Here is a 22,770-nt window from a genome sequence, read left to right on the forward strand (position 1 = left end):
TTCTTTGTAATATCAACTTAAAATCTTAAGACACATTTCATGAAAAAGATGTTTGTTATATTTTTAAAATAATTTAATTTTAAATGATTTGTTAAACTAAAAAATATAAAAATAAAAAGAAAGTTAATATAAAAATAAAATAAAGTTTTTGTGAAAGGTTGGTAATGATACAATAAAATATTGGTACATTTATTAATTTAAAAAATATGTTTTATTTAAATGATATTTTATTAAAAAACAAAATCAAGTAGCATATAAAATAATAATTTTTAAGTAGGCTAAAATATATTAAAATTAGAACCTTTGAATTATTTGCATGTGTTGTATTATTTTTTTAATAGTTTCATTTTTATTTATTTATTATTATTATTATGTTTGATTAGATTGACCCTAAGACCTTCCCCATTCTATGGAAGGCTATTGGAAATTGAACTTGGGTTCCCATCTTATGGAAGGCTATTGGGAATTGAACTTGGATCTCCACAGTTAAGCTCAACCCCTTGGATTAATTGAACTAATAGTTTAATATTATTATTATGATAAAATTAAAAGTTTTAAAAATAAAATATAAAATAGATAATTTTATTAAAACAAAAATAATAATTGAATAAATAGTAAAATAAATAATGCTCATTTCTTTCGTTAACTATCTACTTAACTATTTATGTGTTCATGAATCTACTCAATAAGTTAGCGGATATAAATATCCAATAACAGTTATTCCAGAACAAATAATTTTAAAACTATAAATTCCAAAATAATCACAATTCTTATTGATAAAAAAAAAACAATTGAATAATATTGAGTTAAAACAACAACTACCTTAAATTGACATAGTGATACACCCTCTACAAAGATCACAATTTCAAGTCACTATAAAAAAGAAATCACAATTTCAAATCCTCTATATCAGACTAACAGAATCCATTTTCATTTCTGGTATATCCAACAGTTCCATTGCATTTATAAAAACTGGACAAAACTCAAACCATCACATTGACTTATAATTTGCGACAATTTATAGCAGAGACCACCCTTAGACCAACCTCGTTTACCCTTGCCATCCATTTTTCCCATTTCATTTCTGGTATACCAGAATTTTCAACTTCACCCGATCCAATAGCTCCGTTACATTTATAAAAACTGCACAAAGCTCAAACCATCACATTGACTTATAACTTACGACAATTTATAACACAGACCACCCTCATTACCCTTGACATCCATTTTTTTCTAACATTTTTTCCACTGACGTGGGAAGAACGTTTATTATGACCTGATATTCAACACGTCATATTGAAAACGTTGGCTTCCAGGAAATTCATGACAAAGTCCTGCAGAAAGACTTATAAACATTGTAATGGCGAACCTTCTTATGTAAGACATAAAGTGAAAGATAATTTAAAAGCATGGAGTAACCGTCTCTGGGACGCTTGCAACCAGGAAGTAGAGGAAGGTATCGTTCTGGGCTCTTCTGGGTATCAGTGAGAAAATCACTATTTCCAGCGAATCATGTAAGTATTTCCAAGCTTAAGTTTCAAAGTAACTAGAATTAAGTTTTTTTTCTGCTAGGCTTTGTTTTTAATTGAAATGGAAGTTCTCTGGTATTTGTCATCTACTTCCTCAGAGGCCAAATCCAGATGTCCAACTTTTCACTTGATGGAATACTTAATCTCTGAAACGTATCCATGTTTGTCCACAACAGATGCCACTGCTAGAGGGCAAGAAATAATATTAATCATCAACATGTATCATAAGAAATTGCATAGATGCATCAAGTTACAACATTAAAGAAGTTTGGATAGTTTAGAATCACTATGTAGAGTCTAGACTAACAGAAAATGGAATCAAAGCTATAAGAATTAGTAAACCCTGCAAAAAACGGTTGACAGTAACCCTTATAATGGTATCCAAATAATTATCACTGCTTGCATTTTGCAAGATGGATGATGTGCATTTACTACAGTGTTAGGTAACAATCTTCGGGGTAAAGGGTAAGGATTGTCGCTTGCATTTTTTAAGATGGATGATGTGCATTTACTACAGTGTTTGGTAATAATCTTCATGGTAAAGGGTAAGAATTGTCGCTTGCATTTATTGTAGCTTTCGGCATCCTGAACTCTTTGAAGATGTAGACCTTAAGGTGAAAGTGAAAGCTTAATAGTACTCTTACGAGGGCGAAGTGAAGAGTCTGAGGATGCTAACTAACTTGCGGTTCTACTGATGCATAAGTGCAATTGATCTTATTGACAGGACCTTCGAAGCCCAAGTTTATTCTGTTACCCTTGCACCAGTGCTAAATGATGTGCGTTCAATGTTTCCTAGTGATGAAGTTGCTCGGCGGTGTGGAGTCATGAAGGAAAAGGACCAAACACACAGATATGGACGTCTTCTGTATTTTCCAACAACATTAGAAGAGCCCAATTCTTTTAATTCAGAAGGTGGGACAATGATTGTTTGCAGTTCGTTTTATATTTAATAAGTGCTAGCTTTCTTAAAGACGTTACACAGAATTTAGAGCTTGGGCTTTAATATGCTATTTGGGAGTAAATCTATGTCCACTTTCTAATTCTCCAAGTTGAGACATATCTGCAGAAGATGACCCTTTGCCTGGAGTAGAAAATCTCCAAATTGTAGGTGATGCCGTACCGGGGAGTATGTTACAAGCATGTGGATTTTCCATCAATGGGACAACACTTTGTGTTTTTCAGGTTTAATCCATGGGATGCTAAGTCTAACTCTTTTTTCTTCTCTTTTCTTACACTGCTTATTTTGCTTTTGTTCAAGATAAATGACACAATCTGATTATGACATTTCTTTGATTGATGTATTCGTTTCCAAATTTTGTCCTTGCTGGCTAACCCGGTTAATTTAATTCTCAGTGGGTACGTCACTTACAAGATGGAACTATGGTCTACATTGAGGGTAATATTTACCTTTTCTGCCTTTTTGGTAGCATCTTAGGTTACTTGGACTGCAGCAATGCTTAAATATTCTTTGTTTTCACAGAATAAATCAAACATTACTTGAAGCCTATTAACTAGGATGTTTCGTGTCTGTTACAACAGGGGCAAGTCAACCTGATTATACTGTCACAGCTGATGATGTTGATGCACTCATTGCCATTGAATGTGTCCCAATAGATGACAGAAACAGAAAGGTCTGAATGTTGTTTTTTAAAATTCACTGCCTCAGTAATTTATGAACACTAGTTCATGTTGCATTTTTAGAAGCTATTAGAATAATTAGATCTAGGTAATCTTATGACAATACAAATATGCAATAACTGACTTCAAGAAATTCAAAATTATTGAAATTAATTTTCCTACTGTAGCCAAGCATAGTGTCCTAATTATTGATCCCTAAATTACAACCTTCAATATTTTTTGAAGTGTAAACTATGGAGTCTAGTCCCCTGTGACACTGAAGCTATTTGCAGAGTTAGCCGCAGAAACAAATTGCTACGAATGAAGCTATTTGAAATGTGACACAGCAATATCTGACAATTGTGTTTGTGTTCTGGCAGTTGTGAGTGTGACATAGCAATGTCTGGCTATTGTGTTTGTGTCCCGGCAGTTGCAAATGTGACATAGCAATATTTAGCAGTTGTGGATATGTTAGTGGTGATTGCTGATGTGTAATGGCGGTTTTGTCCTATCAAAGGTGACTGTTTCAGTAATAAGAACCCGAAAAAGCAGAGTAACATTAGAAACACGTTTCTTCCCATTCTGAGTCAACTGGAAGTCATGTTTTGCATGGAAGACACCCCAAGAACTCCTAGGAGAGGCGAGCCTATTTGTACATAAGCGTGAGAACACGAAATTGGTCAATACAGTCAGTTGTAGAGCAAATATCCGTGGTCCAAAGAGTAGTTTTAGTGAGCATGCTAGTAGGAGGATTCTCACAGCATGTTCTATATGAGCTATATGTAATTTTTTTGGCCAAAATATGGAGGGGAATCTGAGCTATTGCTGCTTCCAACTGGTTTTTCCCATACCGGGGCTCCCAACTTAAAGGTTCTTGTGTCAATTTCATTGTGGTTAGTCATTCTTCAACGTTTCATGATTGTTTTGTTGCAATTTCTATAGCTATAATGTTGTTTTAAATTCCAACACCCTAAGAACAGGGATTTAAACACAATTAACATTCTAATTCTGTTATTTGACATAAATTTGAAGTTTTATAGCATTTTAGATCCGTAATTTCCAGCAAGGTAGATCAGGTTTAGAAATCATAGATCGTAAAGGACTTTGAAGGTCACCACAACTCACTGCAAATAATAGAGAGCAAGCTTCCATTGTTAAAAGCTTTTTGAATTACAGAGAAAAGTCATCATTAAAAAGGTTGATGCAGATATCTCCAATGGCCTTGGTAGCAAATATTTGTCAAGCAAGGCATGAAGTTTGATTTCTATAATAGATCTTCATCCATAATCTGAGTAGATCAACTGCCTTTGGAGTGTAGGCTACTTAAGGTTTATGAGGATATCTATGTCACATTCGCAATTGCCATGACACAAACACAAATGCCTGGACACACAGGCAACCACCAGCTGCTGTATACAATAGTTTTGCTGCTGCGCAAAACCCACACTGTTTACATGTGCATCCTCCTTCCTCCGTTGCCTCCTACCTCCAAACTTGAATTTATCTAGAACACATATTGTTCACCACTAGGACAAGATAGCTCATAATTGACATAGTCTTTCCAATTAGTTTCTTTAACCAATGAAGCATGTTGATCTAGTTTGTCATCTAGTAGATCTTGTGTTCTTTTCTTAAAATTCAAAACTACATGTCCCACTTCATTGCAATAGAAGCATTTTATTTTTCCTTTGAAGGAAAATGCTTGAATTTGTGCTTTCCTTTTCTTGCTTTGTTATGTTTTTTTTAGGTAAGTGCTATCATTATGGGGATAGCGCCCTATATTACTTTAAAAAGAAAATTACATAAAGTTTTCGAGCATCCAGCATAACAACACTGTCTCAGCTAGATGCATCTTTCAAATGACCAGACATACCATACAAAAGAGAGCAAAAGTCCACATACAACAGAGCCAAATTACATATTTCCACTTAATGCTTGGTAAATCACCGCTGCAAATTCTCCAATGCTAATAACATTGTTGGTGGACTGCTCAGGAAGCCACCACTTCGTAGCTTCAGTCAAGTTTCTGAATGGCGCCATGTTCCCATTGAATACTGCGCACCAGAACACTTCCCAAGCGTTCTCCCCAAATACCTTCAGACGCTCACGCTTCTCCAGCCACACTTCCCGCCATGCCATCACCCTCCCGGTTTCGCTATCCATGGAACCTTCACTGTCCTCGGCAACATCCTCATCGACATCCTCAGGGGCATCCTCCGGTTCTGAGGACAAGTACTCCTCGACCTGGAAATAAACCTTTAGTATGCTTACTTTGGTGCCCTCCTCAAGACTTAGGATGTCATTAGCCACATAGTCTGCGATGAATGCTTTCACAAAGCCATCCAAAAGCTCCACCGCACGCTCCATTGAATCTATGACATCAACCAGGGGCATAAGAGCCGCCTCCAGGATAGGAGCATCACACCAGTGCCGCTCGAAATTGAGATTGATGCCAATTAATCCCCGAATAGCATCATAAACGAAGTCTTTAGTGATAAATAAGTTTCGAAGCTGTGTTCCCAACGCATTGCTACAGTTAACACAACTAATATCTCCAAAATGAGCCATTTACATCCATAACACAGACAATTCTGAGAGACCATTCTTCTGGCAAGTATATATGGAGATAAGCATGATACGGTTCCCAATTATCATCATTCCACAAAATCCACCAGATTCTTCCTCTGAACTTGGGCAATCTCATAGTGATGGCGTGTCCCAAACTGCATCCAGTACTTCCCAATTGCGCAGGCCAAGGCATATCCATGTGATGAATCAATCTGCGCAATTTTAGAACTCGTGATCAGGGTGTATGCATTCTGCCTCTTTTACCTAGATTCGTACTCTTTTGTGCGTTTCAGAGGTGTATGTCACTGCCGCCTATAATCCAAGCTCGGGTGTGGATTCGATTAAAGCAGATTTGTTATCCTTTTCCTTGCCGTGGGGAAATACAAAAGTCCTTCACACATTGTCTTATTATATCATTGGCGGCCGAGACATGATTGAAAGAGACGAGACCTTCTTTCCTTTAGATCCCAAGGTTTGCCAAAAAGTCTACAACTTGATTGCCCTCACGATACACATGAGTTATTTCATAGCTATTGATTGATTTGAGGTGTTTGTTTATTAGTGGCAACCACTTTTTGAGTTTCCAGTTCTGAAATTTTGACTTGGTCACCCCATTTATTATAATTTGCGAGTCCCCTTCGATGATGACTTGTGTAATCTTCTGTTGAATACAGAGTCGTAGTCCAGCCTTTAGAGCCTAGATCTTAGCTTCATTGTTTGTAGCAGATCCAATTCCTTCATATAGTCTGTTGATAATTTTACCATGCTCATCTCGGATTATTACACCAATACCAGATTCTCCCGGGTTCCCTCTACTAGCTCCATCAAAATTGAATTTTGTCCACTCTTTAGGAGGAGCCTTCCATCTGACAGATTTTCTGTCGAATGGCTTCTTAGGGGGGGCAAAATTATCTAATCTTCTAAGAGACCAATGTTTTTCCATTTCACAGTCCCAATTAGTGTATTTTTTAGGACCCCCCTTTAGTATCTTACCATTTATCACTTCCTCGATTGCACCTTTTATTTTGTCAATCAGCATAGTATTTGATAGTGATGTCTCTTTGAAGATTCTTCTATTCCTTTCCTTTTAGATCTGCCAAATGATCATTGATGGAATGACCATCCATAGGTCACTCCACCTTGACTTTTGTCTGATTGGCCAGGATAGCAAGAAGTCCAAGAGCATTTCGTTCTTAGCCGTGGACCAATTTATCTGGGCGAGGAACCAGTTCCAACAAATTTCAGCCACTGGACACTTGAAGAGTAAATGGTTGGCTGTCTCTTCGTTTGCATAGCATATCAGACATTGATTGGGACTTGAGATGCCTATAGTTTTAAGTCTATCACTAGTAAGGATTCTATTGTGTAGTGCAATCCACAGAAATGCCCCTGCTTTTGGCAATATTATTTTACTCCAGCAAAGTTTGTGAGGCCACGCTTCACAATTACCCCTATGTCGTTGTATTTCATATCCCAGTTTGACACTGTACTCCCCGGACTTTGAGGCATACCAGATTATGTTATCATCTTCACAGGAGGCTGGTACTTTCCTATCTTTTAATGCTTCCCAAAGTTTCGCGCATAGTACAGGATTACCAATATCTATTCTTTTCCAATTTCTTAACTACTTGTGTCTTCATGATTTTCCATATAGTTGCATACATGTCGCCCAATACTATCCTCGACTAGATTAATCCACTCTTTATCTTCAAATGTTTCATAGAGAGAGGGAAACCCATTCCATGAATCTCTCCTTATCTACCATTCCCAATCTACCAAGAAATGTGCTCAGTGATAATATGTCTGCTATCCCATAGGAAGTTCCATGTGGTTGAGCCCCGGCCCGAGTTGGCCATTGTGAGAATCCGGTTAGGGTCGTCCGAGTTCAGGTATTTCTTTTGAAACATTCTAACCCAGAGTTTCTGAGGATCTTTGCACATTTTCCATGAGAGTTTAGCTCCAAGGGCAGAGTTTTGATGTTCCATTTTTCTTAATCCAGCTCCCTCATCCTCCTTAATCAAGCACAATGTGTCCCAGTTAATTAGTGGTATTTTCCTATTATCTTTGGCACCGTCCCAAACAAATTTTTTGAGTAGATTGTTCAGATTTTTTCCCGCAACGACCGACATTTTGAAGCATGACATACTGTATATAGGGATGGCGGATAAAACTGATTTAATCATGGTGATTCTGACCGCCTGGGACAGCCACCTATTCTTCCAATTCTCTGATTTTACCTGGCATGCATTTATAACATCATCCCAAATTTGGGATTGTCTACAACCTTTGTCAATCCGAATCCCCAGATATTTGATCGGGACCTCAACAATTTTTATATTCAGATGTTGTGCAATTCTCATCTGAGCCATCTTGGAAGTATTAAAGAATAGTAATTGGGACTTTTCTCTGTTCATAACTTGTCCTGATGCCATTGTATATTCCTCCAGTGTGTTTTTGATACCAATTGCTTCCCGAATGGATGCTTCTCCAAATACTATTGTATCATCTGCAAATTGGGAGTGCGTAATGGCCTCAAATTGCTCATGAACTTTGATTCCTCGCCAAATGCCTTCACTATGTCTTTTCCTGATTAATCTCCCCAAGACTTCCACCATAAGAACGAAGAGTGAAGGAGATAATGGATCACCTTGTCGCAGACCATTTGTGGTACCAAAAAACCCATTCAAATTGCCATTAACAAGAATGGAAAAGCTCATAGTGCTAATACAAAACTTTATACATTCAAGCCAACTAGCAGGGAACCCAAATTTGTCAAGGACTTGTATAAGAAAATTCCATATCACTTTATCATATGCTTTGGCGACATCGAGTTTGATAACCATACCTTTCAATTTATCTTTATGGAGTGAGTGTATGACTTCGGATACCAGAATGATACTGTCCGCGATTTCTCGGCCTGGAGTAAAACCATTCTGATTTTCAGACACAAGTTTTGGTAGCAGTTTTTTCAATCTTTCAGCCATGGCCTTGGATATTATTTTGTAGATAGTGTTGCATAATGATATTGGGCAGAACTCAGACATGGATTCACAGACCTGTTTTTTGGAAATAAGTGTGATAATAGTGTGGTTGATCTCTTTCACAAATTTATGCTTTTTCCGGAATTCCTCAACCACATTCCAAATATCCTTCCCCATGAAATCCCAACATTTTTGAAAAAGCTCTGCCGTTATGCCATCCGGTCCGAGTGCCTTTTGGGGATGCAAAGAAAATGTGGCATGTTTAATTTCTTCCAAAGAGTAAGGAGCAAGTAACATATTGCAATCAGAGCTAGAAATTTGAGGATTAATGACTTCCTCAATCATTGGTATTAAACCTGACTCCTGCTCAGCGCCCCCTAATATGTCCATGTAATACTTGAGGGCAATTTGCTCAATGTCATTGGCCTCTGTTTTCAAAATCCCATTCTCATCTTTGATTGAGCATATTTTGTTGTTGATCCTTCTGGCCTTGGAAGAAGCATGAAAGAATTTAGTATTGAGATTGCCCTCAGCAATCCATAGTTCCCTAGCCTTATCTTTCCAATACAGTTCCTCCCGCTTTGAAATTTCCATATACTGTGTTTTAAGTTTTTTCTCCAATTCAAATTCAACATTGGTCATACTGAATTGCATTACCCGATTTCCAATTTCTTCTAGCTCATCCTCAATTCTACCTTTCTCCACAAATACATTTTTGAATGACATTTTGTTCCAATCTTTAATTTTGTTCTTCAGGAACTGAATTCTTTTAACAAATTTAAAACTAGGAGACCCAGAGTAGATATTACCTTCATTCCACCATTCTTTCAGATTGTCAAGGAACCGCTCATCCCGCCACCACATGCTCAATACTTTGAAGAGATTCTTCTTGCTGCGAGTGTCCTGGGCAATGGATAGGGATATTGGTAGATGATCCGAACCAATTTGTGGGATAATTTCACTTTCCAATGAATAATTGCAACTAATCCACCTCTCACCCACCATAAACCGATCAAGTCTTTTAGATATATTGGCAAAGTTTAGCCTCTTATTAGTCCATGTGAATTTACCATTCTTCGGAATGATATTGTTTAGTTTGCAATTCGCTACAAAATCTCTAAAATCCTCCATCACTTTCGAAGGTTTTCGGAGACCTCCCACCTTCTCATCAATGTCCAAAAGGGCGTTGAAATCTCCAGCAGCTATGACCATATCCATTTCTAACGCCTTAATTTGATTAATGATTTATTCCAGACTTTCAATTTTTCCTCAGTCTTGATAGGTCCCTAAATATTGAATAATGGGTAGGAGAGGTTTGATTGTTTACAGACAATGGTGCAGGCCATCCAATGGTCAAATGAAGCAATAGGATGTACATCAGTTTTGGAAGGGTTCCACAAAATTCCCAAACCCCCAGCCGCGCCTCTGGCATCCTAAAAAATGCCTTCCCATTGAAAACAATACTTGATGAACTCACCGCCTTATCCTTACTTAGCTTTGTTTCTTGTAGAATGAATATTTCTGCATCAATCTTGGCCAAGGTTCTCTTGACCAAGCGTTTTTTGTCATAGGCCCCTGACATTCCAAGAAATAATCCTCGTTGACCCCCAAGGGAGGCCTTTCCTCCCTTGGAGAGATTCAAAAATTTTAACATACTTACAATACCCTTCTCATTTGCCCTCTGCTCCCTCACTGTCTTATGGCTTCTCCTCCCTCTTGTGCATTTCGCACCCCCTAGGATGGTATTGGCCGATTGACTGATGCATTTGGGATCAACCAAATTCAACTCATCTCCATTATTGTCGGACTTCGATGCTTCTGATTCAGGTTTCTGAAGAGCGACCTCAATAGGGGGGTTTCAATTAGAAATATTTGCATATCATTGTTCATATCCACTGGGTTGTCTTGTGCCGAGTTCGTCATGCTTGCATCTTGTTTAAATTCATGATTGGTAAATTTAGGTCCCTCTAAGAGCAGAGTTTCTGATGCCATTTTTTTCTCTTTTTCTTTCCATACTTGTTTCTGTTTTCTGGGAGGGCGGCTAAAGGCCTTTCTTACAAATAATCTGCATTTGTCTGAATTGTGAAATAAACTTCCACATCTCGAACAAGCCCTATTTTCTTTTTCCACTTCAATTTGCTGTTTCCATTCGCCATTCGCTGAAAGTAGTATCACCGAAGAGGGAATTGTCTTTACACTAGCGATTTTGAGTCTAGCATAAGTATATAAGTCACCCTCTATTATATCCTCATCAATTTCCAATAGAGTTCCGAGGGTTCTTCCAATCTTTGCCAGGCTTGTCTCGTTTCGATTGGTAAGTTGTACAGTCGAATCCATACAGGTTTATCATATGCAGCCAGCGATGTGGGATCGAAATTCAGAGACCAGGGCTGCATATACACAGGGTGATTGTTCAAAAACCAGTTTTTGAGATACAAAACGTGATTTCATTCTTTTTCTTCGGGGAAAACTGCTACAAAGAAGCCTTTGGGCAGAAATTTAATCATTATGTTCTTCCCCCAATTTTCCTCGGTCTAGGAATGGATATCCTTCTTTGGTAATTTTGGTCCCACAATTTTTGCGATGATTGCATGACTCTCAAAGATCAGATTTTCATTCTCAATGTCTTCGGTTAGGTCAATTCAATGCCACCAGATGGCTTCTCCTTTTCTGTGAAAGGGCGATGGATTAAATTATCTCCATTGTTTTCTGCACCTCCTTCCGATTGCTCCTCGCAAGGGGTTTCGGGATTATTCCAATCTACTTCCAGTATTCTCCATTTCATAGGTCTTTGCACTCTTGTGTCCGCATCATCTCCATACTGCCCTTCTTGTGCGCTCCTCTACTTCTCGCACCTCTACCTTTCGTTTTGCCTTTCGCTCTGCCTTTCGCTCTCCATTCTATGAATAGTATTATCTGCTAAATTATTGCTTTGTTATGTGTATATAAGACTTACTTATATTCAGAGTTCTCATTATGGTCAAGTATAGTAGAGATTACTCCTTCAAGACTGATATTTACCTTGCCTAATGGAAACACTATAGTAGGCATATTCTTAGGCAAACTATTCAAAAGTATTGCTTTGGCATCATCAATTTTCACTTTCTCATTAATACCAGCTAACTGATTTAGTAGGGAGTGAAACTTACTTATATGATTTGCTAATTTTGTACTTGTGTCCATCTTCAATGCATACAATCTCTGCTTCAATGTCATTTTGGCACTTTCTGCTTCTGATCCAAAGAGCTTTTTTAATGATTCCAAAATCTCTTTTTAGCCTGTGAAATTCACATGATGTAAGTATGCTTTTGACAAGTCGAGTCTGATAGTACCCATTGCTTTTTTAATTTTTGATGTTCCACTTGGCAAGTTTGTTTGCATCAGTTGGTGAAACTTACTTTGGTTTGACAAAATCCCAAAGATCTTTTTTGATCGTGTAACTACAATTGTATTTGCTATGTATGAAAATCTCCATCTTCAAATTTTTGTATAAAACTTAATTTATCTATGATTATCCCCCTTAATCAAAAGAAAATTGAAGGTGTCGGGCTCCATTGATAATGCACCTTGATTATAATACAAACATTATTCAAATATCATTATTGTAGTCGACATAAAATGCCTATTGTTATGTTTGATAATATTGGTTATTCGGCAATGTATTAATTATTTTTATTAAGTGGGTAGACACTCTCAGGCAGTTATGTGTTAGTTGGTTGATGGTTGTGTTCCTCTTGACAACTGACGGGTCCTTTAAATATGTTGTGTACCACCAAGGAAGGTAGCATGGTATACAACGGTTTTTTTAGTGGCGAATATTCGCCAATCGGCAAATTGTGTAGGTCGATTGCGTTGGGAAATTGGCGAATAAAACCATTATACGAATGGTCAAATCGCCTCGTGTTCATACAAAATCTGTCCCATGGCCCTTTTTTTTGCCACCTTGTGGTTGGTCATTATTTTCGAAACACGGTTTACTCGCCACCATATCATACACGGCTTTAATATTTATTAGTCGTAATTTTGCCTTGAAGTTTTCGGACAAATGCAAGAAACCATCGATAGACATGCATGCATTCGCCAATATCGCCACAGGAATTTTTTAATTTCGAGGGGCCATATCGCCAATAACATTAATTATTTTGTTCTTGAGGCCAGCCCCAATTCGCCCCCACTAGTATTGAACGTTAATTTCAACTCCATAATTCGCCTTCAAATTTAAAATTGCACCGCCTTAATCCAGCTCAATTTTGCCAAATTTCTATATCCCAATTGTAGAATGGCGCGCAATTCGCCAAAATTTGTTTCATATAAATACATGAGAAGGTGACATTTTACAGTTTACACCTTGTTCGGATCGGTCTGCAATTCTAGAATCCACATGCTCTTCTCTGGACACAAGTTGTTGAGGAATTCTTTAGATGCTGAGTCGCTGACGGACCCTGTCACTGTGAAACTAACGGTAAGTGACAAAGGATATAAGATTGATGTTAGTGTTTGCCATTTTGAGTTGTTAGTGTCTCTGTGTCTGTCATTTTGATTTCAGTTTTTTCTTGCAGCTTAGCTGTTATGGCTTAGTTTTTTCCATTTTAATCTGTTATTCTTTACATAGCATGCATTGTTACAACAAGCTACAAAGTTTATCTATTTTATTTTTCCCTCTTTTTATCTATTACACTGTTTCATAGCCAGTAGGAATCAGATTCCTTCTTGCATGGCTTAGTTTTTTCCATTTTAATCTGTTATTTTTTACATAGCATGCATTGTTACAACAAGCTACAAAATTTATCTATTTTATTTTTCCCTCTTTTTATCTGTTACAGTATTTCGTAGCCTATAGGAATCAAATTCCTTCTTGCAGTTTTTGTTAGTAAGAGATGTCAAGCAGCAGGACTCCTGAAAGTGACGGAGGGAGGCCATCCAAACGCAGAAATAATAATATAAGGTCATACGTTGGCACTCGATCAAGCAGAGCTACAACATCAGCATTTGCACCAGATGCCTCTGGCTCTGTCGCAGAGAATGTTCCAATGGGTACCCAGAGTAGCCAGACTAAAACAATCGTCTTGGTTGACAACGTCGGTGATGCTTTTGCTGACAATGTCGCTGCTCCTGGCAGTGCCGATGATGCTGTTGCTGATAATGCCGCAGATGCTGGTGTAGATGGCGGTGATGTTGTTGCTGATAATGTGGGTGATGCTGCTACTAACAATGGCGGTAATGTTGCTATTGACGATACCGGTAATGCTGCTCCTGTCAATGCACGGAAGAAAGGAAGAAAATCAACAACAAAAATTGGGCGGGAGTGGGATGCGACAAGGTCATTTCAGATAAGTTGGAGTTCAAAGTACACATTCATTGAGCTAGTGCCAAATCTAGAGAAAGGCAAACCTCCAGTAGAATGCTTGTGTACAATCTGTACTTGGAAAAATTGTAAGGACAAAAAACTGCAGCTGAAATTGGATACAATAGAAAAGCACATCGGCAAAGTTTATGAGAAACAAACCATAGACGGAAAGGAAGTATTAATGGTTAGATGGAAAAACAAGGAAAAATGTAAGCATGTTAGGTATGCAAAGGAATTTAATGCGAGTATAAAGAAAAACAAAAGGAGAAAGGAAAACACATGGGTTCACTTGAAGCTCAATTTGAAAAGGTTATGGATGAAACATATATGTCCAAAACTGTTCAGTTGGCTACTCTTTTTAATCTATTGAGCAGAGGTCGTCCTATGACAGACTACTCTGATATTGTTGGATTATTAAGATTTCTCAGTGTTCCAAGCTATCCTGCAACTCATTGGTCAGTAAACAGTGGATGGGATTTGGCGAGTTGTCTTACTGAAGTGGAAATAACTGATCTACGGGAAAAAGTAAAGGAGTCAAACTATATTGCATTATCTTTAGATGAAGTTACAGCAGTGGACAATACTTGTTGGATGTGTATGCATGTGTATACTGTCCAGAACCATGTTCGACATCCTCATCTACTCCGTGCTGTTAAGATGGAGAACACCAATGCGCAAAGTATGTATGAACTGGCTTAGAAATCTTTAAATGAAATTGCCGGTATGGATGACTTTACAATTGCCAAAAAGCTGGTGTGTGTAGGAGCAGACAAAGCTGCACTGATGCAAGGTCATAGGGATGGTCTATGTGCAAAGCTACAAACAAGCATTGCACCATATATGGTTCCCATTCACTGCATGGCGTACAGACTTAATTTAGCATGTAAAATTGTGCACGATCATGAAGAGGTAGCCAGAGTTGATGAGCTAATTCACGAGCTCTACGCATACTTTTTCCGTAGTCCCAAACGTTGTTTAGAATTTCAGAAATTTGCTGAAGGAATAACCGATGGTAACAAGCTACTTAAGGATGTTGAGACCAGATGGATCTCCATTCGTGGACCCGCGGAACGAGTTTTCTCAGAATATAGATCCCTGGTTGGTCTAATGTACGAACAAAAGAAAGACGCTCAATGTGCTACGCTTTTGCATAGGTTAACTGATGTAGAGACATTGTTAACCTTGGCTGGTATTCTCCCCCTGTTGGGCCAAATGAACTCGCTTATTAAACAAGCCCAACAGAGAACTATGTATGTTCAAGAATATGCTACACTACGTAGAATGACTGTCATGGGCATCGATAATCAATATCTAAATGATTATCCATTCAATGATGAAGCATTTAGTAAATGGAATCTGATTACAGTTTTGGGCTATGCTGATAATTATTTACGGTTAAATGATCGTGGTGAGTTAAGTGTCCCTGTTTGTGGAAAGAAGATGCCAATGTTCTACTATGGCATGTGTTCCAGCGTGCGGTCTACTAGAATGAGAGATGGACCTATTATTGTGGAAGATTTCAGTGACATTGTGAGTTCTGTGAAAACCAATTTATAGAAGATTGCAAAAGAGAGGTTTCAACACAGATTTTAAAGCGATTCCCCCGGGAGGAACTATTAGAAGCCATGTCTATCGTCTATCCTAATTTTTGGAGAATGCTTGATCCACAAGATTTTCATAAGAGGCTACTGGAATTGGTGAATTATATTGGTAAGAGTGCCAATTTCAAAGTTGATGGAAAGGAAGTAGAAGGAGCTATAAGTAGAACTAAGCTTGTAGAGCAATCTGCCCATTTTGTAGCAACAATGCATGAACAGGTTAAGGATTTGGATAGTCCATACCTGCCAAGCTCAATAACATTACTTTGGGCAAAAATAAGTTAGAGCTTAACGTTGTGTGATGAAATCTCAGAATATTTTAAACTGGCTGACTTGTGTCAAACGATGATTTCGGGTTCTATTGAGGATGAGAGAGTTTTCAGTGCATTGGGATTCTTAAAATCAAAGACAAGAAACAAACTCGGCAAGAACCTGGAAGTTTGTTTGAGGATTTATACCAGTCGGTATAATGTCGAAAATTTTCCTTATGAGAGGGCACTCACACACTGGACATCCACAACTGAAAGGAGGGGGTTAGGGAACATTTTGACTAGCAATGACAGTGTTAAAACGCAGAGCTCATCAAGTTCTTGTAGCCGTGCCGAGAATAACGCAAGCGAGCAAAATGAAGGGGAGAATGAAAGAGAAAGTGAAGTACAGTTCGACGAGATGAATTGGCAATTGGATTTGGGTTAGTCGTGACAAGTCAACTGTAAGTCAGTGAGATTTAGCATTTTGTAGGAGACTGTCGAGTCCCAGACTATTACTAGGTATTTATACTGTTTACTGTAATTCATGAATCATGAATGGTATTGCAAAATCCAAATTGATTTCTTTATACCAGTGTAATCCACGTGCACTTTTTAATTTTTCATTTATAAATTATATATTAATTTGCTGCAATATCAAGTACCTTTACTGTGTTACATGTTTCGTTGTATAATCTTTGTAAACATTGTCTTCAATTTGGATTTATTAGATTTCTAATTTCTGTTTATCAAATTTTCTTTCCACAATCTTTCGTGGGACCATCTTATAAACAATTATCAAATAAATTTTGTAATCGTTTTAATATTTTTTAAGTTGCAATTTACCTTTAAACTATTAATTTTTTAAGTCTTCAAGTGGTGGGTCGTAGTCCTACTAACAGTATGCGATGACGGGAAATAGTGCCATGTGGGTTTGGTACTATATGAGTGGTTAGTTCTATCGCATTTTGTTCAAGATGGGCCTACCACCATAGTGCGACGAAGCCATAACTTGCCACAGACCTTCGTGGGACCCTCTTATAATCAATTAACAAATAAATTATTGTTCGTTCTTTAAATGATGGGTCCTACCACCGATGTGCGATTATGTGAAATTATGCCAGGTGTCCCCATTTATTAGAAATAGATGCGAAATAATCGATTTACTACTACCGACGATCTTCTTGACCGATTAAGATCAACGACTTAGGTTCAAAACTACGGGGTAGGGTTTGTTTTATGCTGCTGTTTTGCGGGCAGTTTCTGTTGGTTCCCCTCGAACATGCCTGGTCACTTGATAATTGCATTGAATTTTAGATAATTCAATATTTATGAAGAGTCGTAGTTGACGAATTTGTGTAATTCTGACAGTCCAACAATACAACTCCAAGCATTAGCAATTTAGCATTTAACGAAACTGCAAGGGTTTGAACTTCGACACTGCTGAGTGCGGTGTCAAGTACAAGTAAGTTGGTGTTCTGTAGTTTGGTTTAATTTTTTCTATCTACGAAAGGGTTTTCTCAGTATTTTAGGCTTAGTTTTTGAAAAGTAGTACTCAGATTGCAATTTTGCGAGATCATAAATTTTGAATACTCAATTTCGTTTTGGTAGCGTTGTTTGTACATTTCTTAAATACCATAAGCTTAAATAAGTTCAGTGGAAATTCAAGAAGAGGTTAAGCTAATGGTAAGAGGGCCTTGGATGAAGATATTAGTGCTCAATTGCCTGGTTCTTCGAAAAAGGGGAAGGCATGCCCAGGTTACGGATATTATATCTGATATAGTTGTGGAAAGGGCAGCATCGTGTGGGGATCCTTACACGCTGATTAGCGGAATGGATTTGTTCATGTTTTTTTACAACATGAGTAGAGCCCCAATTCTAGTGAATAATGCATGGAGATTGGATTTGGGAAGTCTTGTCGTCCCAAATCTTTTTGTCAATGTAGACCTAATTAGAGTTGTGGAAAAAAGCTATAATCTAGACAGTCGATCTGTCTCGATAGAGAAGGGTGTTTTGTTGGCCAATTTTGATAGGGAATCTATTTCTGAAACATTCATGTTAAACTCTAATGCCTAGGCGCGGGTGCCCATTGATTTTCTATCTCTAGGGAGGGAATACGACGGGGACAAAGGTAGCTTCAAGGTTAAATGGCTTCCATTTCATAGAAGGGAGAAGGAGGACGGGAAGCCTATTGCATTTTGGAAGACAGATGTTGAGCCCTTTGATTATGAATTTTTTGAGGATTATTTCATATACACTTACTTTGCACTTTGCCAAGTGTTTGGAATTGATGTAAAGTCCAAGATGCCTGTGCATCTTATGATGTTGGCCGCCAAAATCCAACACACTTATAGCAACACCTTCTTTGACTTTGCCTCGTTCATTTCCAATGCTATTCACGAAGCCCTTTTGGATATCCAAAAGGGTAGCCCTATTGTTCGATTTAGGTGGTATTCTTTATTGTGCCACATTCTTTTGTATGGTGGAAGCAAGGTTTCTCCTTGCCCTTGGTTCCCAGAGCTGAATTTGAGAAATGTAGATGAACAAAACTAGAGGTTGCCTATCCAAGAATGGATGTATTTATGGGACATGCACTGTGACAACTCCAATTATGTCATGTTTGAGGAACTCTTTGTCAGAGTTGTGCTGCAAAATTTGGGGTACCCAATCAATTGGAGATTATCAGACACGGTGAGGAGATTTTTGAGGCCTCTTGAGCTAGAGCCCAAGCTAGGAATCTACCATAACTGGGGAGACTGGTTTTTCTACCCAGGTACACAATCATCAAAGTTTACAGTGCACCAGTTAAACCTCATGTTTTGCCTAGATATGTACCAGATAGAATTGTTTTCTTAGAAATAATTTGGCAGTTGAATGAGTCTGACAAGGCTCATTTACGAAACCCAAAGGTAAAGAAGGGCTCCTTCCTCCCAAAAACCATATTTTTCTGTGATTTTGAGATCTTGGGAAAAGGAGGATTTGACTTGTTATATTACAAGTTACTGCCATACAAGATGAATTTTGCAAAATTCAGAAATTTTGATCCAGAACACTTTATGATCAGACCAGGGTTGGGTTTAGATTGGCAGCCTTTGTTCATGAGCATGATCATTTTGAGGACTTAATTAGAAATGCTTCTTCTGATGTCGAAGTTCAGTGGAGAATACACATGGCAGAAGAAAAAATGAAAAATTGACCCAACACAAAGTGGTATACACTGAATTGGAGGAACGAAGTGTCATAAATTTTGAGAGTAAAGGTAGGAGATGACGTTAGACCATTGGCATGCTCTAAATTTCTGTCCGATGATAAGTTTGTGCAATCCCGAGAGTTCAAGGACTTTGTCCTAAAAAACAAAAGGGAGCAATTTTCCAATATGCTTAGAGAAAGGTTGGCATCGAGGAATCTGGCAGATAGCGATATTGATAGATTTATAGCTGAAGTTTTAGTGGAGGTTAATTATTTCATATCGAAGATGATTCCTAAGGAGGCAAGGCATTTTGTAACGAATAGTGGATGTTTGTTACTTGAAGGATGGGACCTCTCTTCTGCAATTGTATTGGACACCATAAGAAATGAATCTTTAGAGTTGGCAGCTTTACCAACTGAAGAGCAAGCTTAGGAGTTATATTTTGGGTCATATTATAGCCCTCAGTATGAGGCATTGGCAGTGTGGTCAATATTTAATGATGACCAAATTCAGAAAGCCTAGATTAAGAAGAGGGTAGGAGATCTTACTGGTAACTTGACTATTATGAAAATGAGACCTCCTGACAGATCTGCAACGCTCTTAACAAAAGAGACAATGACTTCTCAGGCAGATGTTAACAAGCTTATAGATGATTTGAGTAAGTTAAAACTTCAAAATGAAAAATTGCTGCAGGAGTATAATAAGGTGGTGTCACCCCTAGCTTCTCCACATCCTACTTCAACTTCTTCTGGTGCGTCAAGTTCACTTTAGGATATAAAGGTGCTCAAGGCTGAAGTAGCAAGGTTGGAAGATGAGCTCAAAATGAGCAAAGTGGCTGAGAAAAGTTCAAAAGATGATGAAGAGAAGAGAGTAAGTGATTTGGTTGAAAAGAATATCACCTTGTCATAGGAGATAAAGGCGCTCAAGGATGAAGTAGTAAGGTTGGAATATGAGCTCAAAAGGAGTAAAGTGGCTCAGAAAAGTTCAAACGATGATGAAGAGAAGAGAGTCAGTTATTTGGTTGAAGAGAATAATTCCTTGTCACAGGAGATAAAGGCACTCAAGGATGAAGTAGCAAGGTTGGAAGATGAGCTCAAAAGGAGTAAAGTGGCTCAGAAAAGTTCAAATGATGATGAAGAGAAGAGAGTCAGTGATTTGGTTGAATAGAATAGTACCTTGTCATAGGAGATAAAGGCGCTCAAGGCTGAAGTAGCAAGGTTGGAAGATGAGCTCAAAAGGAGCAAAGTGGCGCAAAAAAGTTCAAACGATGATGCGGAGAAGAGAGTCAGTGATTTGGCAAAAGAGAATAATACCTTGTCACTCCACCCTTCTATTTCCACGCTACCGGTCTGTTGACGTGTATTTTGTACACAATCATACACAGAATAAAATACCCAAGGGTACCTTATCCTCTCTTGAATAAAGCCTCTGATTGCTGAAGATGTCGCAAAAAAGGATCAATCAGGGTGACTCCAATGTTCTTTTATGTAGGGTCTCTACGTGTGGATAAGCACCAGTGGTCATTGTGAATGCTGTTTCATCAAAGGGCCTTACGTCCTTCGAGCTGCAGGAACAACATTTCTCTAAACTAACAAGTTCTCAAAAAATCAAAAGGTAGAGTTTGCAAGGGGTAAATTCTAATCTAATCCTAAGAATGACCCAATGTAGGCTATACTTGGAAAGATTCTACCAATTTCAATATTGCCAAGAAATAACAACTCAACTGAAATTGATGCGATCTTCTAAGGTAACAAATGATTCTTTCAATTCATCAAGGATCATGGACACTACCACAAAGGCACATATCCAAAGCTCAATGACGATTGAAGGTTTAAGTAATTCAAGTCTCTCCAGTTGACCACACAAGGCGTTCCTACAATGAGTAAGAAGCTAGTGGTTTGGAACGTGAATCTCACCAAAATCAAGCCCAACACTTAGTCCTTCAAACTTAAATACTACTTCGACTGAGAATGATTCAAGAAAACAAACAACCATGAAGATAGCCACAAGAATTGCAATAAAACACCATAACTTCAATATTTTATTGATCTCAAAGCCAAAATAGACAACAATTGCTTGAAATTCTTTCTTCAAAACTCAATCTTGCTACAAAATAACTTTCTTCTCTCCAAAAGCTCTAATCTTCTAACTATTTCTTATTGCTCTCTATTTTCTAATGACAAAATGAAAATGAATGAGGGTATATATAGCATCCTCAATTACAATGAACGGCCCAGATCAAAAGAAGATCAACGGCTGAGATTCTGACACCTAAACCCTAATTAGGGTTTTATTACAAAAGTTCCCTTTTTATTGAACAATATTAAATGCATAGCCAAATATTTAATTCGGCACAAAAATCTAGAAAACATAGACCAATGACAATTAAGGTGCCATGTCATCTATAACAACCTCTCTTCTAGAACCTTATTCCCTTTCCAATGCTCCTTTTTAGCATATGCAATGAATCTGGACACGATTCCTTCAATCTTAGCAATAGGAATCTCGGGAAGATTCTTCATTCGTTCCTCCAAGTGAATAATCTGATCAAAGGCCTTGAGAAGAGCTGCGTCCCATTCAGGTTCGAGTTCCTTGATTTTCTCAATCAGGAGCATAGTAGCAAACATTTGATCTCTTTGCTCATCAGTAATAACATTCTCATCTTTGCAAAAGATGACCTTGACCCTTTCTTCCAACTCTTGAAGATCCACATCTGTTTCAACTTCGATTCTTCTGCCAAGAATAGTACATAACACCCCAAACACCTTGTCCTGGATTGGATGGATGACCTCTTCCACTTGATTGCATTTGGCGCTGGTGTCTTCGAAAAGAACTTCCTTCATCTGGAGTAAAGTAGACCACTGGAGTAAATTATGAGCTCCTCCATCCATTATCTTTTCTTGTGCTAAGGTCTTCCTTGGTGTTTGCTTGATTACTTGAAGAACAGGAATGATAACATCCTTAGTATGAGCAAAGGCGGCTACTGTTATCATTAGGTTGTGGATGATCTCAAGGACCTGGATAGCCCGATGAATGGTCTGCATCATTCTTGTTGCAAACTCAACGACAACTGTATGGGATTTGTCAATCCAAGAGCTCATAAGCTGGACCAAGCTCTTAACTCTCTCTGCCTCACCAACTGATTCAAGGGGAAGTGCTTGCACAGGAGATACTGCTAGATCCTGACGTCCCAAAGGTTGACTGAGATGGCTAAAGTAGCCTCTCCAAGCATCGACCTCTCTCTCAAGTTTTCTACTCTTTTCCATTTCTTCCTTAAGTTTATCTTTAAGTGCCTCAAATGAATCAGTTGCCTCATCCATTGCCTGCTCAGTGGTGAGTGGACCAAGTTCAACGGTTTCTACATCATATTCTTTTGCAAGGATTTCACCCTCGTACTTGTCCACTGCCGGTGTAGCTATCTACAACTTCCTGGACCTTGTCTCATCTCTGATCAGCTTGGACATTTTGGTGGCCTTCCTCCTTTCTGTTACTCCTTGAGAATTTCCGACAAGGCTATCTAAATCAATCACATTATCTTCGTCTTCGATCACAATCACCCTTGTTAGTCTCTCCTTCAACCAATCTGGAATGGCGGACCTTGTCTCTCTAACTTGTATTTCTTTAGGCAATGGCTCTTCTTTCCGGAGAGGAGATGTCGCTTCATCATCATTCTTGTCTTCATGTAGCTCATT

At 38.2% G+C, this 22,770-nt stretch overlaps 1 protein-coding gene across 2 annotated transcripts in view; it reads left to right on the top strand.

Annotated features, from left to right (window-relative positions):
• Positions 1–920: 920 nt before the first annotated feature.
• Positions 921–22,770, top strand: part of LOC131078111 (uncharacterized) — a 128,488-nt gene continuing 106,638 nt past the window's right edge. Inside the window, exons 1-5 of one of the 2 annotated variants that reach the window (XM_058015781.2) lie at positions 921–1,514; positions 2,326–2,441; positions 2,596–2,711; positions 2,883–2,925; positions 3,069–3,160. In XM_058015781.2, the coding sequence (XP_057871764.2) occupies positions 2,354–2,441; positions 2,596–2,711; positions 2,883–2,925; positions 3,069–3,160 (339 nt within the window). In that variant the 5' untranslated portion in view covers positions 921–1,514; positions 2,326–2,353. Of the gene's footprint in view, positions 1,515–2,253; positions 2,442–2,595; positions 2,712–2,882; positions 2,926–3,068; positions 3,161–22,770 lie in introns of both variants that reach the window. The other variant, XM_058015780.2, reaches the window with a different exon arrangement.

The sequence above is a fragment of the Cryptomeria japonica genome, chromosome 3, assembly GCF_030272615.1.
Source record: "Cryptomeria japonica chromosome 3, Sugi_1.0, whole genome shotgun sequence".
NCBI lineage: Eukaryota > Viridiplantae > Streptophyta > Pinopsida > Cupressales > Cupressaceae > Cryptomeria > Cryptomeria japonica.